Source organism: Python bivittatus, unplaced genomic scaffold, assembly GCF_059951505.1.
Source record: "Python bivittatus isolate LINGU-HERP-01145 unplaced genomic scaffold, Pbiv_v1 ctg000080_np1212, whole genome shotgun sequence".
Taxonomy (NCBI): domain Eukaryota; kingdom Metazoa; phylum Chordata; class Lepidosauria; order Squamata; family Pythonidae; genus Python; species Python bivittatus.
In genome coordinates, this window is record NW_028277035.1 from 8,792,420 (window position 1) to 8,812,998 (window position 20,579).

The window sequence follows — 20,579 nt, forward strand, 5'->3', positions numbered from 1 at the left end:
TTATAGAAAAGGCTTCTTTGAAATAGGGCTGAAGGATTTGCTTTACCTTCAGCTCCTTTCCAAGGTGCCTCCTTGTTTATACTAACATACCAAGTGTAAAATGTTTCTATAAGGAATCTGATACTTTACTAAATTTACCTTAGTGCCTGCTGAATATCATCAGTAGACATTCAGCTACTGAAGTACCTGTTTTTTTGCTATGTAAAATTGCATACAAACATACATCAAGAACCATGTGGCCACAAACCTGTACCTCAAAGGAAAGAGAAACAAATAATCAGTGTAGACAGAAAAGTCTAATAACTCTGAACAGGAAATATTGAGAAGTCGCTTTTTTAAAAAAATTCAATAATCCATATTGAAGCTCCCACATTCCAAAAAATACACACAATGACTATTAGCTGTTTGGATTTCCTTTGGGTCACTCCTTTTTCCACTAGATTAAAACAGAAGGATAGAAGAATTCCCATTCTGAAATGTTTACAACTGTACACTGAGCTGGCAAGACTAAACTCTCACTCTAAAAGAGTTGAAGACGTACAACCAGGATCAGAATCAGTCATTTGTCTGAGTGGAGAGAGAGAGAGCTGATTTTAGCCTGCCTTCTTCAGGCACGCTATCCCTTAAATTGATGGGTAGGGGATTAAGAATGATCAGATACCACTTTTACACAGAGGAACATATGCTGTCTCTCTCCCTTTGTTTCCCATATTCTTCCTCCTATTTAGCCAGAACATATGATGTAATTCCATATACACTTGTACAGTAATAAGTACATCTGAGCAACTGAATTCAAGTAAGTATCATTAAAATTGGGCTGCATGCCACTTAGTTGCCTACAGCAAATGTTGTGTAGTAAAGGAGAATATCCACCTAGAAGAAAAGGAAATACACTAGACACACCAGGTAGGAGATAGCTATATTCCTATATAGAGAATCCTTTAATATATGAAAATATAACCATGTCTTCAAAAATAAAACTTCATTTAGTTGCAACAAAGCAAACCTCCCCTAGACACACTTTATTACTAAGTTAGGTCCATATTTCCCAAATTTCTTTGACGTCAGCACCCACCTATGTGTATCCCACCAGCCTCAGGGTGTTAGGGAAAGTCTTCCTCATCCCCATACATTTCTCCTGGTCAATGAAAAGTGAATTGGCTTTGACAGCAAGGTCATGTTCCAGGTTGGCTTTGGTGTGAACCAGTGTCTGGAGGACATCTTCTGCATCTCTCAACCTCTGTTGCAGTCCCTGGATTGTATCATCAATTTCATATACTTCATTAACAAGTCTAAGTGGAAGAAAGCAAGGAAGGGTATGAATATGTATTGTCGAAGGCTTTCACGGCCGGCATACAATGGCTGGTGTGGGTCTTCCGGGCTGTGTGGCCGTGTTCTTGAAGTTTTGTTTCCTAACGTTTCGCCAGCACCTGTGACCGGCATCTTCAGAGTGCAGAGTGCTCCTGTCTGTGCTCCTGCACTCTGAAGATGCCGGTCACAGGTGCTGGCGAAACGTTAGGAAACAAAACTTCAAGAACACGGCCACACAGCCCGGAAGACCCACACCAGCCAAGGGTATGAATACATTATTTTCATGCTTCTAGTAAATTTTCTGCAGGCTTTTCAATAGCATCACCTTTCTTTCTTAGTCAAAAATTTACACTAGAGACTAGTATATTTGCATGAGGAAAAAGAAGCTTTTGAAAGCCACATACCAAATGATGCATTCCATTGAAAAAATACATTCATGGAAGTTATATTTCAAAAATTCTGAATTGGGGAACATGCATTAAATTTAAAAAAGCTGGCATTAGACAACATTTTCTCAAGAGTTCAACTTCTCTACAATATAAGTTAAAGAAAGTTGCATACACAAATTCCATATGTTAGGGAAAGTTGCAAACCTTTACAGATTAAAAAAAATCACTTTGAAAAGCCCAAATGGATTTATAATTCAGAAAGTAAATGAACTGCCTTTAAAATGATCCACAACCCTTTAACGACATCACTATTTACTTTTAACAATTTTGGTGTATATACCTACTACTCAGAATCACATTTTATGCGCCTGACAATGTGGCTCTAATTTGTGGAAGTTTATGCCAAAAAGATAATCCTTTATCATTGTTATTAAATACAAAGTATTTGTATTTATATAATATTATTTATTGTGAAGGAGTTATGCAATAAATCTTACAGAACCCAATAATATTTTTGCTCAGACTAATATCCAGCATCCTAGCTTTTCACAAGGAAGCTTCCTCAATAAACTGACCATTCTTTTCTCAGTTGTATAGGAGATACACATTTTCCCCCCATGAAACCAGTGAAACAAAATTGTCTGAGAAAGAGTCAGTGTGCCAAGGCAGCCCTAGTTAGGGGGGGGAATGAGAAAAGATGGAAAGTTGTGGTTTCCTGTTTGCATACTAGTGTTCTCACATGTCAGTTTGTTTCATTCTCCTGTCAATTCCAGTGACTGGGCAAAAGTAACTCTTCACTCTGCATATGTGATGGATGAAGAAAAAGCAGGACAGATGCTTTCAAAAAGCACTCTGACGTGAAGCTTGATTTCTAGCTAGTGAACCAAACTAAAAAAGGACCCTAAAATCTCCATGCAATGTTAAGTAAGCAATGTGCTTAGTCTTGTTTCCTGTTGCCCACTGTAGCCGATACCAGGAGTTCAGAGGAAGCGTGCAAGAGGAATGGCCTTTCTTTACTGTTGCCCCAGAGGAGAGCCAGCTGACCTATAGCTTGATAGTTCATTCACAAATAGTCTATCCAGTCTATTCAATTCAATTCAGAGTAAACTAAATATAAGATTTTGCCCTTTGAAGAACAGTTAGATTCAGACTAAGTCAATTATACTTTGATGTTATGGAAACCAGTGGGTCAAGTTAATTGTGACCAGGATCAAACTCTGGACATTTCTCTGTTTTGGTTCAGAGTTTGCATCTGATTCATACCTGCGCAAAATTTAACTGTGAAATTAAAATAAGAAAATAAGCACTTAAAGAGAAAACCAAACTTTCACTGACTGCTAATTGAATTATCTGAATTAATGTTGTAGATGGATCTAAAAGGCTAAATATATGTGCACATTAGAAAAAGCTACTAAAAGCAGACATAGAAAAGGCCAAGCAGTACCCCCCCCCCAACTCCTCTTTACTCAGTTTCATATGTGGCCCCAAGGGATGAAAGGAGAGCTCTCTTAGGCCCCAAGTCAAGCCTGTCACATGAGTACCCCTCACCCTGCCCATTGCAATGTTAGACATCAGAGTGGCTACATTCAAGGGAGCAGACTTTTTTCAGTTGCCTAGATGCAAATTGCTGTCAGGGAAGAATGTCTGCTATGGTGGTTGTGGGTGCTCTCTGAAGGGCAGAGTGGTGTCAGCAAGTTGCCTCAGCACCAGGGCTATCAAATCTGGGCTGCACAAATCCCAAAATGGCAGCAAAGAGTTCGTGTTCTTTACCTCTTTGCTGCCATCTAGTGGTTGCCCTGAGAGCCACTTTGGGATAGTGGTTAAGGCACCAGGCTAGAAACCGGGAGGCTGTGAATTCTAGTCCTGCCTTAGGCATGAAACACCTGGATGACCTTGGGCCAGTCACTCTCACTTTGCTCTAGGAAGAAGGCAAGGGCACACCACTTCCGAAATCTTGCCAAGAAAACTGCAGGGATTAGTCCAGGCTGTTGCCAGGAGTCAACACTGACTTGAAGCCCCTCTCCCCCAAAAAAGAGTAGTTGCCCTGGTCATTATGGCTGCAGTGCTCACCCACCTGCCTCTCAGCCCCCATCCATTGTGCACCTTCTGCAAATGCTGGGGTTCCTCTATGGGGACATGCTGGCTCTGCAGTTGACCATGGGTTTTTTGGCTTGTTTGTTTTTTTATGATTGAACGCTCAGTTGAGTCTGGGGCCCCAAATTGGCCAGTGTCCCTATATATGTTCCACTGGCTCTTCCCTCCAAATTAGTGTAATGTTTAGCTTGGTCGTGGGCCAGGTTTCATAGTAGCCTTCCCTTTCTGTCCTCAAGATGTATGGGACTACAATCCCCATCATCTCCACTTAGCACTGAGACCATCAGGTTGGGGGAGGCTGTTCTGCAAAAATATACGTTAAATATTACAGATGCCATTGGTAGTTTTTTTTTGTTTTTTGATTACTCCTAGAAAACCAACATCCCAGGAGATGTGTGGTTGATTCTGGTAAGTCCTGGAGATATCTTAAAATTATATTGCAGAACATCCATAAGGACTTGAAACCAAAATTAGAGCATGGGAGCATGTGTTTCAGAGGATTGTGGATTTTTTACAGGGACATTCCTCCAGTTTACTATCCAGAACATAGAAAAAGAGTCTTCAACCCAGTCTTCCCCTAAGAACTTCCTCTTCTGTGGCTGGTTTATTAGTGCATTTCATCAAAATGTGTTCCTGAGCACTCTCTGTTTCTAAGCATGCAAGCTTGTGGGTGGAAAACAGAGAAGAGTGAGAATGTGATGCAGGGGAAGGATTGAGCCCTGCCATACAGTATATGCTTTACATGCAGAAAGCTCTAGGTTTCATGCCTACTACTCCAGTTAAAAGGATCAGGTGGCAAATGATGAGGGATAAATCTGGAGAGCAGCTCTTAATCAGTTAATATTGCTAAATGAAGAAATACAGTACAATAGTATGGCTTGATTAGGTCCTTCTTCCAAAGGTTTGTACGCTTGGCTATTTATAAACACTATTGTACTGCCTGCCTGCCTGCCTGCCTGCCTGCCTGCCTGCCTGCCTGCCTGCCTGCCTGCCTATAGATAACAAAGATTATCCCTTACCGTAACTGGGCAGAATCTCGGCAAAGTTCTACATTAGGTCTACGTGTCCGCTCATCCAGGCGAGTCTGGGCAACTTTCAAAGGAGGCCCTTTTTCCCGAATAGCCTTTCGAATTGCTTCTATGGTCATCTCTGTGTCAAAGATTTCTTGAAGAGTCTACAATTCATGAAAGTAAGGGGATTAGAAAATCCATATAATATTGATACATACCTTTAATAAAGACTATATTGGTTACTGCTATGTTAATCCACTGTAACCTTTTTTACCACTAGACTGATCATTTTTAAGGCAACAAAAGAGGAAGTTATCGAATACATAGAAACTGATTATTATAGTAAATAATCAGATTGTGAAATGAAATTAAAATCTAGTTTTGCCTGACCCTGGCTAATGCTTCATTCTGGCCCAACCTCAGCCAACAGAACAGCCAACAGCTAACAGAACAACAGAACAGAACCAAATGCTGCTCCCAGCCCTGCAAAAGTTGTGCATTCTGGGAAAGACCCAGGACTGGTAGAGTGTGATGTTGGAATGAACACTTACCTTCCTATCCTTTCTGTGCAAAACTAGGTGGGAGTGCTTTTGGCTATGCATCTGTGGGCCAAGTCTATTCTCAAGGAGGATCTAATATTTCATGGGGGCCTATCCCAACAGAAAGCTTTCATCAAGTGGCTCTTCTGTAGTGAATGATGAAAAGGTAGTTTGGCTGTATGAGTTGGCAGCCACTACAAGTAAGGAGAAGTTACACCCCCTTATGCTGTTCTCTGAAGCTACTGCTGTTAGACTAGATCCAGGGTTGGACAACAATCATTTTGATGAGAAATTTTGTAATTACCAAAAAGGGCTGGGGGTATAGGAATAAAAAGAACCCTTCTCCTTTGCCTCTCAGAAATCATGAAAGAGAAAAATCAACTGTATGTTCAATGTACAAGAATGCCCTCATAATTGTGAGAACAGTGGCACTAGGGAAAAATGTGGCCCAGGGAGGTTGTAGATTCTCCAGTAAAGTCTCAAGAGAGATTCTAAATAAAGTCTACTCTCCTCTGTGATCTTGTAATGAAGAGGGAATCCTTCCTTAGAGCATAGGCTGAACTCAAATCTCTAGTGACTTTTTCCTCGCTCACTATGCCCTAATGGATGTGGGAAAACAAATATATATATACTGTATGCCATCCCAGATTGTTCATTCAGGAATAAACAAAAGCAACAACCAACTCTACCAGCAGGAGCAATCCCTCTTTACAAACCTTCTCTGCAGGGAGTTGTCAGTGGTGATTAAAGTGTTAACTTGTCACTGGATGATCCAGTGTCCACTTAACCATGAAGCAGATAAGTAACTTCAGACCATTCCTTCCCTCTCAGCTCAATCTACCTTATAGAGGTGCTGTTGTGGGATCAAATGAGGGGAGGCCCCCTTATCTACACTGACTCCCAAAGAAAAAGGAGGATGTGAAAACAGTCAACAAATACATAGTACAGTTCACAATATTTTATACCTACCATGCATTGGATATGAAAAATCTAGTAGGGAAAGTTATCTGTTCCAGATGGGTTGGATTATAATTCCCATAATTCACAGTCAGCACAGGGAAAAACTATATCTAGTGAGTTACAAGTACTGTGGTTCAACTCATCTAAAAGTACCAGGATGGGAAAGGCTGGAAAGCCATGGTACACCTCTGAAATTTGAAGATGACTGAGTATGTGATAACTAGCATAAAGTTTTTAGCACAAATGGAAAACAAAACAGAGGCATCTGATCATGGCTTCTGAGAATTTATTATGGGCTAGAAATCTGCAGGGATATTTAAAAAAAAAAAGTCTAATCAAAGGATTTGAGGAGCCAGTTTGGTGTAGTGGTCGAGGCATTAGGCTAGAAACTAGGACCCCATGAGGTCTGGTCCTGCCTTAGGCACAAAGCCAGCTGGGTGACCTTGGGCCATATTCTTCTGTTTTACTTACGCCCATCACTACCCAGAGACTCTCAGAGCCAAATGGTAAACAATATGATAAACATAAAATAATCCTGTTAGTGTAGTGGTTAAGGCACCAGGCTAGAAACTGTGGGAGACCGTGAGTTCTAGTCCTGCCTTAGGCACAAAGCAGACTCTCATTCTCTCTTAGCCTTAGGAAGGAGGCAATGGCAAACCACTTCTGAAAAACATTGCCAGGAAAACTTTAGGGACTTGTCCAGGTAGTCACCAGGAGTCAAAAACTGACTTGAAGGCATTAAAAGAAAAAAAAGGATTTACCCCTACTGATCTCAATGAATTCAAAGAAGAACATTTTGTGAAGATAGGTAACTGCTCAAAATCTCAAAAAGCTAAAGGTCTGTTTTGTGATTTAAGTTACTGTGATTGCTTGGAATTAGGCTTAGTCTGGTTTTCCACTGTCTGGAACTTGCACAAATCCCTTGTGCCAATTCTTGGGGCTTCCCCTTTCCCATCACTGATGAACTGCTTTAGCAACTTGGAGTGCCCCCATGGTCATTTTGGAGCGGTTGGTCAACCGGCAATGTTATGTGTACATCTGTCTGGTAGAAACAAGCACACAAGGCAAAGATAGGAACATGAGGGAAGATGGCAGTAGAAGACCTATTTTGGCACTCTGTCACTGGCTGACTGAAAGGGGTGCTGGTGAATTTTGGCGAGTGCTTGCATCAGCTGGGGTGAGGACATCTGTAGGTTATAGCTGGACTGGATCTAAGACTGGGAGTGAGATATTTATGTGAGATCAAAATATCTACAGAAATCCTGTTGCAACTTCTACAATAAACCGCAGACCACTGAGGAATGCACTGTAGAGCATTATCATTCCACAGAATTCATGTAGCACAACCATGTCTGGCCAGGGAAAGTAGTTGACCTGAAATAGAAAGTTGGGAAATTGATCTCACCTTAGCCAGATGGGCCTGAATCTTATTTTTGGCATCAGCGGTTTCAGAGATGCGGTTGGTAAAGGCAACATTTGCTCTGTTAAATTGGTTCCACATCTCGTTGGCAGTCACCACAAGCAAAGTTTCAATATCATCCCTAAGCTTGGAAGAGGCAGCCCGCTCACTCTGGGAGCGTAGAACGTTATCATCAGTAAATTTGGCCCAGGATTCTGGCACTGAAATCCTGGGAAAGTAGAAGAGACAAACAAGCTAGTTGTAAATAGTACGTGTGGCTCTTCCTGACACACTAAGGCTGGATATAAAGGTTTACCGATTACGTTCACAACATATGAACTGTTTAACAATGTGGTGTTTGGACATTCCACTTTTAAGCATGTCTAACAGTTCCTTTTCCTAGATGAGAAAGAGGAGTAGGGGGAAGGAGGGAGGGAGAAGGAGAGATTTGAATGCAAAAAATTTAAGCATAACAACAGTAAAAAATGTTGATGTTGTATTCGAGCCTGCCAAAATGTAGCCTCCTCCGCAAACATTAATTTGTTCACCACACTATGTTGCTTTTTAAAGAGGGAAGGGGGGGGGATGGTAGTATTTGTTTTTAGAAGGAAATTCCGAATGTAAAGAATCTTTCAAAATGAAATTATACATCCCTCTGATGAGTGGAATAGCTGCAGCCATGCACATTATCTGTTCCCCCTTTGAACTAAAAGACTGGATGGGGAAAAATAAAACGGGGAGACGACACAGTCAGCAGAGGTATAATTTGGTAATCATTATCTCACATACTGTTTCGTATTCTGGATATTCTTAAATGAGCATGAAGAAGCATTTCATAATGGTGGATTGTTCCACTTTATTGTTCCAACTTTCCGACTGGAGGGGAATTTTTCTTGTCCATTTTGTGAGCACAATCTGATATTACAAATGGAATAGGTGGAGGGTGAGGCTGGTGCCAATTTTTTGTATTTCCAGTATTTTGCAATGCAGCTCCCACTAACTCAGCCAGCATTTTTACAAACCATTTTAGTACAAATCATAAGAAAGGCACCAGCATGCCTATCCTGATAGCTTGTAAAAGCCTTTGCAACCATTAATAATTAGAGCAAGGGAAGGCAATTGCCTTTGTTACAGGGGCTGAAGTTAGTCCTTATTCAAACTAGGGGAGCTGGTTGACTCAAGGGATGAGTTTCAGAGAAATCCATTTCTTTAAGGAGGAGAAGTTGAGGATCCATTACTTCTTATGCATGGAGAAGAGCTACTCCATACAGAATAAAGTAGGAAGCCATCATCCCCATGTTGTCCTGGATTGATCAGCAGGCATTTTTCCTGATGGAGAATATGCACGGTGAAGGACATGGCAAATGCTGTTTTGCACTTTTACCAATCAAGGAAAGCAAGAAACAGTCCTGGAAACCTCTTTAGCTTTCCCAATAGGAGCAGGCACACATTCGCCCAACAGGCAAAGAGCAGGGCAACTGACAGTGCCAAAGAAGAGTTGGGGGTTTGGGGGAGTGGGAGGGTCCAGCAGACCAAATGAACTGGCCTGCCAGACAAGATCAGGCCTGAAGGTTAGAGTCCCCCAGCCACATTGTGCTCCTAATGCACTTCTACTGAATGAAGTGAATGAAGTTCCATCAGGTGAGGAACTAATGTCACCTCAGACATGCTATTTGGCTCCGGAGAGAAAAAGTAATACCATCAGATGAGAGTCATTAATTATGAAGTAATCAAAGGATGAGCAATCACATGCAAATGAGTTTTACATTTCTGCAAAAGTGATGTTTATGCTTCTTTATACCACTGGGGCTTGCATAAATGGGGCTTTGTAATATAGTCTTATGTAGACAAGAGATTTATCCATAAAATCACAAAAATTTCAACTTAACTAAAGCAGATCTTTAGGGAAATAGCCCTCAAGTTTCTGTATTGAGCCAAAAGGGAAGTATGCCACTGAAGGCAGTGTACAAAGAAGTCTCCCCTAATTTTATTCTGACAACTACCCTGTGAAGTAACTAAGAGAGACTGAATGAATCAAAGTCATCCAGCAAACCTTGTGTTTGAATGGAGAATCTGGATTTCTGTGGTCCATGTCTAACAGTTTGACCACTGCCACTGGTTCCCTTAAAACTGAAGGTGGTGGACAAAGATAGGTAGATAGGTAGGTGGGAGGGGGGGAGAGAGAAAAAGAGAGAGAGAGAGAGAGAGAGATTTTCTCCAAAGGTGTTTTTGCTCAGGGCTCCATTCAACACTTACGTAGCATCAAGCCGCTCTACACCTCGAAAATAGCTGATGCCATCAGATGTGTTCCTGAGATGGTGACATTTGTCATCAATTCGGTGAGCTGACTGCTTGTCACTCAAGTCTTTCTCCAGCTCATGCTGGGCTGCTCTATCAGCTCTGTAGTGAAATGGGGGTCAGAGGGTGAACCAGGATTATAGCTCTTGCAAAGAAAATTATTAACCCTCCCTAAGCCCCTTTATCTCATAACAGTGACTGGTGGCAAACAGAGAGTTAAAACAAAAACAGAAATAAGTGCACACACACACAAGTACATGGTCCAAAAATCAATCTACTCCAAAGGCTAGAAGTAAGGGGGAAACTGAGCATTTAATGGAAAGATCATCAGGGTCAGGGCTATCTGGATCTCCAGGGGAACGATGTTCCATAGGGCAGGCACTGTGACAGGGAAGGCATGACTCCTAGGTCCCACAAGATGGCAGTGCCTAGGAGTCATGCCTTAAACTCTTGATAGACAGGACCTGGAGCATGCCCCCCCCCCCGCGGGTTCCGTTGGAGTATGCAGACAAATGGAGATAGGTAGTCCTGCAAATAGCCTGGCCCTTCATGTAGGGCTTTATAGGTGACAATCAGCACCTTGAATTCCACTGGGAAGCTGACTGAGAGCCAGTGCAGCTCATGGAAGAGAGTGTCACAGGAGTGTATTGTGATATGCCCTAAACAGCCCATGTTGCTGCATTCTGGACCAGTTTCAGCTTCTGAATGATCTTCAAGGGTCATGTACAGGGCGTTATAGTAATCCAACTGGGAGCTGACAAAGGCATACAAATTTAATAATAAGTAAAATAAATAAAAAATTAGTCTCTGTGAGTGGGGCAGAGTTGTTGCAGGAGATGAACCTGTGCAAAGGCCCTCCTAACCACAGTTGCCACCTGCTTCTTTGTGGGATGGGTGCCTGTTTTAAAAGAGACAGTTACCCGCCCTCTGCTCCAGGGGCTATCACTGGACCCAACAGAACGGGACAATTTTTGTCCAGTCTCCCTGACCCTTTTCAGTGGATATATGGTGCACGTATGTTCGCCTCTAAGAGCTAGAGTTTGTAATGCTGGATTTCTCTTGCAGAAATTGCACATTTTGCACCGTGAGCCCTGCGTTGTTATTTATAAGCAAATGGGGCTGGTGGTTGGGTGCAGAACTAGGATCCACTCTCAAGTCCCATCCTCACCAAGTCTCTGAACTTCCCATGTTGAGGGAAGGTCTGACTGTATTCTACTCACACATATGTGGACATTAGCAGAAATTTCTGTGCAACCAGGAAGCCAGCTTTATCACAGATTCATATCATTCAGAGACTTCTGTTTATTTTCATATAAAAGCAAATCAACCCGCCTTCTTCGGTTTTTTCTGTTCATTGCTAGATTGTTGTGAATGAGGAGATGGGAAAGTTGAAGAGGAGGCTTGTTCACTTTCTCTTTTAAGTTTTCAGACCTCCCTTGAGCAGGTTGAATATCTGGATAGGGCTTCACTGCAGATAACTTCCCTAAAAATGATTCTCTGAGACACTGACTATTCAGAAAAAAAGGCTCAGACTGAATCCACACATGGCTATCGATGCTGACCTAAAATTTAAAAAGGGAATTTTCATTCAAGGTTTCCCAAATAGTGAAAATAACTTCCGTGCGGAAAAGGGTGGGGAGTTACAAGCAGCCATGGGCCTCAATCTCAATAGATTCCTAAGCCAACCAAAGATCAAAAGTATTGCCTTAGTTTTATCCTGAATTGACAACATCATCAAGGACTGAAAACTGATTGGCACTTGCTCATCTGTGAGGAATTCCTGTAGGTCTTTGAGACCTAAAAAAGCTCCAACATTTATCTCTGTGCCTTTTACCAATACTGTATGTTTAGAAGCCAGTTTTATGATTCCTAGACATTTGGTTTCTTTCTGATCTTGCTAGAGAAGAAGGCCAATGAATATACAGGGAATGATTTTCACCCTCAAGCTGCACTATGGGGATAATTGATCTGGTGGTCACATCAGAATTTACTTCTAAGGCCCTTCTAAAGAAAGTTGAGATTAAATGTTTTCTTACGCAAGCTGGGCCATTGCCTTATCCAAGTGTCTTCTCATTCTTTCTTGGCATGAATGGATAACATCAACCTCCTGGTAAAGTTGGAAAAACAAAAACCCTGTCATATATTTCCAGGGATTAGTAAAAATATTCCAAATTATAAATTTATAAAACCACCCCTATGTGGCCTCCTTGAACATTGTTCAAAGTGGGCAGTACCTTTCCATCCCCTCAGTACAGTGGTCAACACTTTTTTTTCAGACTGGGGTCACCATTCCAAGGGGCTTGCAAAACACATGGCTTAGGATGTTACTGGAGTTGTCAGAATTGGTGATTTGCAGGGCTTTTAACTTTGTTTTGAGAGCTTCTGTAAAGGGCTGTGAGAATAACTTTGGGAGACAGGAGGAAGAGCCGCAGCCTAGACAATGGCCTGATAAATGAAATCTGAGTCCAAAGGAGGGATGAGGGTGGAGAAAGCATCTCAGAAGGGATCCTCCCTAGTTCTCTGGAAAGTAAAGGCCAGGGGAGGGGGAAGAGGTGCTTTCAGACTTGCAAGATTCAGTTACTATAACCTTACAATAAAGATAGTATTAGTACTCATGGTTTTGGTTTCCTGTCTGGACTACCTTGCATGGCTGACAGCTGCTTTGGTTGCTATAAGATGCCAAGTGGATATGTTTTATCACTGTAAGGCTTAAGGCACCAATTTTGGGAGAGATATGCATTTTAAGAGATACTTTAAAATTTTTAAAATACTATTTTGATCCTAAAGCTCACCCCAATATATAAACATCTGAACATTTGGGCCCCACCTATTCTGAAGGTTTCTGAGAGCCTGTATGGTGTTGACTTCTCCACTAGTACAATAATAACACTTCTTTTTTTCTTTTAAGACTCTTTGAAAAACTTTGGAAATTCTATTTGTTCTATTTGTTTAGTAAAATGAACAAAGATATATAACTAAGTACCATATTTTGGAATTCCTTTCAAGAGACACAATATGCATTAAAAATAATTGCAGCATTAAATATCTACAGAAGCCAGTTATCTGGAGGTTGAGTCGTGACAACTGGACTGCTTTTCTTTTGGTTAGATATGTTTCGCTGCTTGGACAAGCAGCTTCTTCAGTCTAGAAAGTTGGTTAGGGGGAACCCCATAAATGTCTTCCAAGGTGTCTGCACTTCTCACAGTGAGAAACACAGCCACCCTGGAAGACATTTATGGGTTCCCCCTAACCAACCTTCTAGATTGAAGAAGCTGCTTGGACAAGCAGTGAAACGTATCTAAGCAAAAGAAAAGAAGTCCAGTTGCCATGACTCAACCTCCAGATAATTCCACCTGGATGACTGAGAATCTTCATCAACATACAGAAGCCAGTTGAATACATTGCTTATTTAGGATAGGAGATCCAATTTCTTCTTGCTTTTTTTCCCCTTAGGAAAAGAAATAGATGAGGATTTTATTATGTATCATCCTTACCTCACTCTTGGCAAGATCAGATGTGACCAGCCTTCTTTTGTAGCCCTCCCACATTTTCTCACTCTTCCATTATTTTTGCTTACCATAGAAAATCGATAGGAAGGAAAAACAACAAAAATAAAAACTGTACAATGTCTTTTGACTTGTAGTGTTAGGAACCTTCCACCTGAAAGTCCACATTCCACTTTGAAATCTGTCCTGTTTCATTTTTTTTCTTCCTTACACTTCATAAAAATGGTCAGTTATGATTATTGTTTTCATTTGCCAGGAATAACTTACCAGAGAATCAACATATAAATGGCAACATATAAATATGATTTCGTGTGTGTGTGTGTATTTATATGGTATATAAACACATAAATGGCAAAAAAAGAAAAAAAACCCTACTTGGTGTTTAGTGATAAGACAAAAGAATGAAACAAAGAAGGCACATCCTTTGAGCATATTTGAAGAAACGAAAAGCATTTCAAGTGCTAGAGTCAGAGAGATGACTGCATTTTTCTCCTTCTTAAATGTATTGTTGCAACTGATTTTATTTAAGCAAAAAAAAATCCTAATTTTAAATAAATTCTTAGATAAGCTGATCATGCAAACTAGTCTGTGGAATTCTTGGGCCATAGTCTACAAGATAGACTCTGGCCCACAAACTCTTCTTTCTTTCATCCACTGGTCAACCACATACCCTCACTGACCCAAAGTTCATTTTGTTCTGATTCAGTTTCTAGAAACACTTCAGATACTGTTTGATACCAACTTGCCATTGGCTCAGGCAATAGCAAGGGACACACAACTATCAAGGATTTAATTTTTTTCAAGTGATCCTCCTTGTTGAAAACCCAGCTTTCTTTTGGGTAAAAGCATTCTTCAGATTGCTCCTGGCAGTCAGATGATCACTGATCTGCATGAGTTAATAAGCATCTAAGAACAACTGACTGTCAGGCCTGCCAGCTTACAGCATTAATGAGCAGTTTTTATGTTCTGGGGGAAAAAAAAAAGATTAAAATGGACAAAGTCATTGGCTGATCCAGATGTTCCTGACACTCATGAGAATTTTTTTATGGATGTTCCTTGAAAGAGGACACTGGCAAAAATTCTGCACAGATTACAGTTCTGGCTTAGCTCTTAATGTGTCAAAAGGGGTCAGCATTAAGTGATATAGAGAAGTTCATGACTCAGAGTCTGGGCTCAGTATTATCCAACAAGACCAGAACCACAGGAGGCTTATAAATGGAAGCTCAAATTGTATCACTTTAATAATTTTCAGAACTGGAAAGTTCAGGACTTTGAGGAACACTAAGATATATAGCCATTAGCTGACAGTACGATAATAAGGGACCTTGATGTTGGGGTAATGAGGCCACTGAAGAAGTAAACACTTGAGAGGGGGAAGCACAAATAAGGAAAGGCCAAGAGGCAGGATGTACAAAGGAAGACTGGGCCAAGAGGCACATCCAAGATAGCAATGAGACAAGTGAAATGTTTGCTGGGACATTTCCTGACTCCTATCACTTTTGCAAGTATCCAGAAACTACTGAAAGATCAGAAAGAAGGCTGATGACCTTATTAAATAGTGTAAAGGGCTGTAAGTACTCTAGACAGTATATTTATGAATCTTTATCAAGGAATGAGTCTTAAACCAATTGCTTTCTTCTACTAATTGTATGCTTAAAAAACATAAATATCTGGTATCACAGAGCATCTCTTGCATTGATTTCCTTTAATAGGGTATAATATACTCATATCTATATTTATTTACTTTTTTTCATAATTGCCCCAGGTCACACACCATATTTTAGCCAACCCTAATTGTGAACTGATCTGAAGGTAACTCTGAGTAGCTAAGAAAGGGCTGATGTGAGTAACCTCATGGATTGCAATACTATTCCCATGATCCCCAGACAGTACGGGAATGATGAGATTTATAGTTCAAAATATCTGGAGACAAGCAATTTGGGCAAAGTTGCACTCCAAATGAATTGGTAACCATACAGGTCTAAACTTTAAAAGACAGGCACACATTTTCCTCTTTCAGGTATTACATGAGCTTACTGTCAGCAGTTGTTTTTCCACATCATCATGAACAAGATCAATGCCCATTCTTTTCTCTCGGTGAAGGAGGCATTCCTGGGCTACCTAACAAGGAGAAAAGGAACAAAAGTTATTGTGTGTTTGGGTGTTGAGATATTATGGAACTGATAAATCTGTTCCAGGATTGTAAAGTACGTTGCATGTTGAAATAGCTATTCCATTGTGACACTTATGTGTCTTTCTAGTGACAAGTACAACCTTCCTATCTGTCTTCTAATGTGTTTTTTCCAAGTTCTTTCTTTTGGAACTTAAAATCTTCACTTGACCATTTCCTACTAAATCACTCAATCTAATAGCAAACATTGATTACCACTGATTAGTAGAGTTAAAAAACAACAGGAGGGGGACAAAAATGTGAAATATATATACTCACACTCACACACACGCAGACAAAAAAGGAAGGAAGGAAGGAAGGAAGGAAGGAAGGAAGGAAGGAAGGAAGGAAGGAAGGAAGGAAGGAAGGAAGGAAGGAAGGAAGGAAGGAAGGAAGGAAGGAAGATCACCTCACATAATGTTGATGATTGAACAACTTAGTAAATATGGAATGTACAGTGTAGGGGGAAATGAAAGGGATAAAAATAAAATGAATAGAGAAGGAAGGAAGGAACTCTGAAAAGAATTATTTCTGCATTTCAGGTTTCAGTTTTTATTCACCTGCTTATCAGATACAGAGGAAAAATATTTGTTTTTAAGTAAAAAATAATTTAACCTACTAATTGCTTAATCTACTAATTCTAGTTGCTTTTTATGGAGTAGTATAATATTACTGCTTGCTGAATTTTCTACATGGCAAAATGCATGAGGATTTATCTGAATTCAGTTTATTGATCTGCTAAAAGAAAAAAAATGGATTTACTGGTATTGATTTTTCTTCTCAAACTGAAGTAAAAAATGAGAAAGAACACCATTGATTTGATTCCTATTGAAGCGTTAGTATCAACAAAACCAAGAGGAAATGATGTACGGCCAAAACTGAAATGGAAGCTAAAGGTAAGTATTTTAAGCTTCATAGAGTATGTGAGAAACTCATTTATTAGAAGAAATACATAAAAAATCTGGATTGCTGCCAAGTAACCTGAAATGATTTTACTGGAACCTAAGAAGGCATTTAACTGGCTGAACTACAGCAGGTAATATTACTGAAATATCAAATGCATTCTCAATGGAATTGATCAGTTTACCTGAAGGGGCCCTTCAGTTTCTACCAATGCTCTTTCTAGACGTTTCTTCATCTCTGTAAGAGCATTTGTCTCTCCAATCATTCCATCTATTTCATGGTTAAGCTCTGTTTTCCAGAATACAATATCATTGACTCGCTCTCCTAGATTTTTTGTTGTTTCTGTTTGGGATTTCCTTGTCTGTTGATCCTTATCCTGAATCATCCGGGAAGTATCCACTCTCAACCTCTCAGCGTTGTGCCGTGACGTTTCTGATTCCTTGTAGTTTGTCAGATTTGATCTGTACCAATCATCAGGAGAGTACCTAGTAAAGAGTGCTGTTCTGTTGGACACAAAGGGGAGCATGTTGCTTGGTGTGAGCCCCAGAGAACTCCTGGAAAAAGGTGCCAAAGTCGGAGTGATAGCAGCAACTTTATAGTAGGTACTAGGTCTCCAAGGAAGGCTCAAGCTGTGGGTTAAGGAATAATGAGGGAATCGATTCTTATAACTTGATGCCATGGTGCTGATGGCTGGCAGAAAATTTGATGGTGTTGGTCTTGGATGGGCATATGTGGCCGTCAAGGTAGAGCCCACGAGCTCCATTATGGCAAAAATCTATCCAGTCACGTTTCCTGCATCGACAAAAGGAAGCATAGAAATGCGTGCAAGAAAGTCCCACTTAAATAACAAACTCAATAAACTGCAAAGCCCAGTTGGCAAAGGCAACTCACCACATTCAATTGATCTTCGGGTACCACTGAAAGACTAAGCGATTATCTGTTCTCTAAATTATCATTGTTAAGCTTCGATGTCCTGTTGCAGACAACATGTCTTAAAATCACTCATTAAGATATATAGTATTTTATATCATAAATACTTATTCAGGTAATGCTGCATTTCAGATCTCTCACATTTTTATAATATTGTCCCACTCATAAGTAGCAGATACCTTAGACGTCTGGAAGCAAAAATACTCTAAACTAACTTGCCCTATGGGAACATTCCATCAGGAGTAATTCATTATGATCCTCTTAATTAATGTCTGAACTCATTTGCTGTTCTTTCAGGCAATTCATTGAAAACTCTAGCTCCATACAAATCCTTATGGCCACATAACATGTGGCAATTTCATACTGAAACTTCATTTTTAGACAATTCAGAATTTGTATGAAAAGAAAGAGTTAATTTGGAAGTGTGACTTTACTGATTATGGGATGTGAAGAAAGGAGCCATTGTTCAAGACTCATTGCCAGTTTTATATCTGCTAGCTTAGAGAGCCCCTGAGAAGAAATGGATCGAATGTTCGGTTTGGATGTGAGAAATTCGAGTTCAAATCCAACCTTAACTGTGGAATTTATTAAGTAGCTTTGGGAATCCTAATCCTAATCTAACTCTTTTATAGGTTGATCACACACCTAAAATGATGTCAGACAAATAAATAAAGAATTACACGTTAGAAATTCAAGATAGCATGGCACAATCAATTGCCTTATTGATCAAGGTAGGCAAGGCAAATATTTTGTTTCATCCTGCATGTGAATATGTGAATGTCAGTGGCATGAAGCCATTAAACTTAAGAACAAAGATCACCCAAGGTCAGTTCTTTCACAGTGTCATTTTAGAATCAGAGTGGTAACACATTTGAAATATTGAAAGCTTATCTTGGAGCAAACAATCGTAAGAAAGATTGTTGGTTCAAATAACCACAAGCTGACTTACAGTCCATTGTCCTTTTCAGTTAGGCTAATTGTCTGCTGGAAATCTAATATTCCTGACCATCTAATGTAAATACCTGGATGTACACAGTTCAGCAACAAGCACAGAAGATTCTCCTGTGCTGAGGAAAACGTTATTGTGGCTGCAAGAACAGAACAGAAGTAAAACAGAACCATTTGATTTATTAGAGAAAGACAATAAAGATGGTAGCTAAAAGTGGGCATCACACATTCGCAGAGGCCTCGTTGGGGCTATTAAAACCCTTACATTCCATGTTATGTTTTCTTTACTGCCATTCTAATACATTGGATTTGCCATTATTGTAATAGCATTACAGTAATTCATATTTTAATAATGATCCTCTGAATGCCTTTGAAATTCTATGCCTCCTTTTTAACAATATCCAAGTTCAGCCACTTTCCATTGGACTCAGTAGGCATCAATATATTTAATTCTGCATTAGGTTGAAGTTAGATTGGCCCCAACCTTGCTGGCCTTTGGGAATTCCCTGAAGACATGGCCATGTCATAAGACCTAGAGATCCCATAGACATAGGGAGCCTGCAAGATGGTTGTATTGCCCATGAGTTGTAGGTTGGCACTTTCTGCACTTTTGCGTTTCTGGTTAATTGGTTTAATTAATGTATTTATGTGAGTTTGTCTTTGTTGTTTTAACTTGTGAACCACCCAGAGTCACATAAGAGAGAGGGGCAGCTATATAAATTGAATGAAATAAATAAATAAATTAGGGTTCATGCTGTTTTGCTGCATCCTCAGGCACAACTACAAGAAAGCAATCAAGAGATTTTTTGCTTCTGGTTACCCTTAGTTTAATGTGACATCCAAATCCTAAACCCATGGGTTATTGCGAATGTATGATTTGATTAAACAAGTAAGCTTCATACTCTATGGTTTGAAGGTAGATTTTTTTCAGCAACCATAAATGTCTGATTATTGGTTTTAGTTGATGATAACCAATCATTAATCAACACTGAAAGTGGAAGCTTCTGAATTCCCCCTTGAGTTGTGCCTGAGGAAGAAGGGAGAGAAAGGAGCATCCAGTTCTCCTACCCCCTGCAAAACAAAGCAAGGCAAACCTTTGGTCCTCCAGATGCTACTTCCTGAGCATTGGATATACAGTATTCATCAACTCTGAATTTAAGATCATCAGTATTTGAGACCACATGCACATCCTTTCACTAATCATGGATAAGCACAGTGTTTCTCAGCCTTGGCAACTTGAAGAGGTATGGCCTTCAGTTCCCAAAATTCCCCAGCCAGAAAGGCTGGCGAGGGAATTTTGGGAGTTGAAGTCCACACTTCTTCAAGCTGCCAAGGTTGAGAAACACTGGTTTAGCATAACAAACAGCCATTCTCTGCCATTTCATTTCAATATTTAAAGTCCATTTTTGCAAGTGATAAATATTATTTTGAACTTTCACCCTCTGGAATGCATTAAGAAAGCATGCTATTAATGTGTTTCTTTGGCCAGTGACTATGATCTTTTTGCTATTTCATAATGTTTCACTGAAATTTGGTACATATTTAACATTTTCTGACTCCCTCCCATTTCCTCTTTTATCTCCCTCTGAATGTAATTGCTACAATGTCAACATTTAAAAGCAAAGCATACAATTCAAGATTATTTAGCAATAGCCTTTCACCATGGCAGTGCAAGTCAAGAACCCCCCCCCCCCAAAAGCCCACGTGTACAGAAATCACCAAAGAAAAGAGGATGGAGGAAATGAAAGCAAGAGAGAGAAAAGTGCTACATCTCCCAGACTCTCCTTCTATTGACCACGCAGCATGGGAATTCTGGGCATTGCATAACACATCTGGAATCATCCTGGGAAGACTGATATTACGCTTATGTGACCTCCTTCTTCACCTTTTGCTTGATTATCCGCAAATGGTCCTAATTTGCTTATGACAGTCTCATCAAATCATATCCCAGTCTTCAATGGTTTCCTATTGCCTTCTGAATCCAGCTCAAGAAGGCTGCCTCTTACTTGCCTCTCTGTTTCCCTGTTCATACTCTTTCTGCCTCATAAAAAATTGTCTGCAAGTAGGGTCCTCTTTTCCCCATCTCCCACAGTTATCTATGTAATTTATCAACTTCTGCCAC

General features: G+C 40.2%; 1 protein-coding gene and 1 long non-coding RNA gene across 3 annotated transcripts in view; one reads left to right on the forward strand and one right to left on the reverse strand.

The window, feature by feature from the left end:
* LOC148216614 (uncharacterized) overlaps nucleotides 1–20,579 on the forward strand; it is a 58,049-nt gene that overhangs the window by 27,108 nt on the left and 10,362 nt on the right. The window lies entirely within an intron of this gene.
* TEKT3 (tektin 3) lies at nucleotides 986–17,965 on the reverse strand. The gene is made up of 7 exons (XM_007424031.3): nucleotides 16,764–17,965; nucleotides 15,544–15,627; nucleotides 12,037–12,107; nucleotides 9,959–10,102; nucleotides 7,709–7,931; nucleotides 4,814–4,968; nucleotides 986–1,292 (listed from the first exon to the last, which is right to left on the reverse strand). The coding sequence occupies exons 1-7, from the start codon at nucleotides 17,340–17,342 to the stop codon at nucleotides 1,076–1,078; spliced, it is 1,473 nt and encodes a 490-aa protein (XP_007424093.1). The 5' UTR covers nucleotides 17,343–17,965; the 3' UTR covers nucleotides 986–1,075.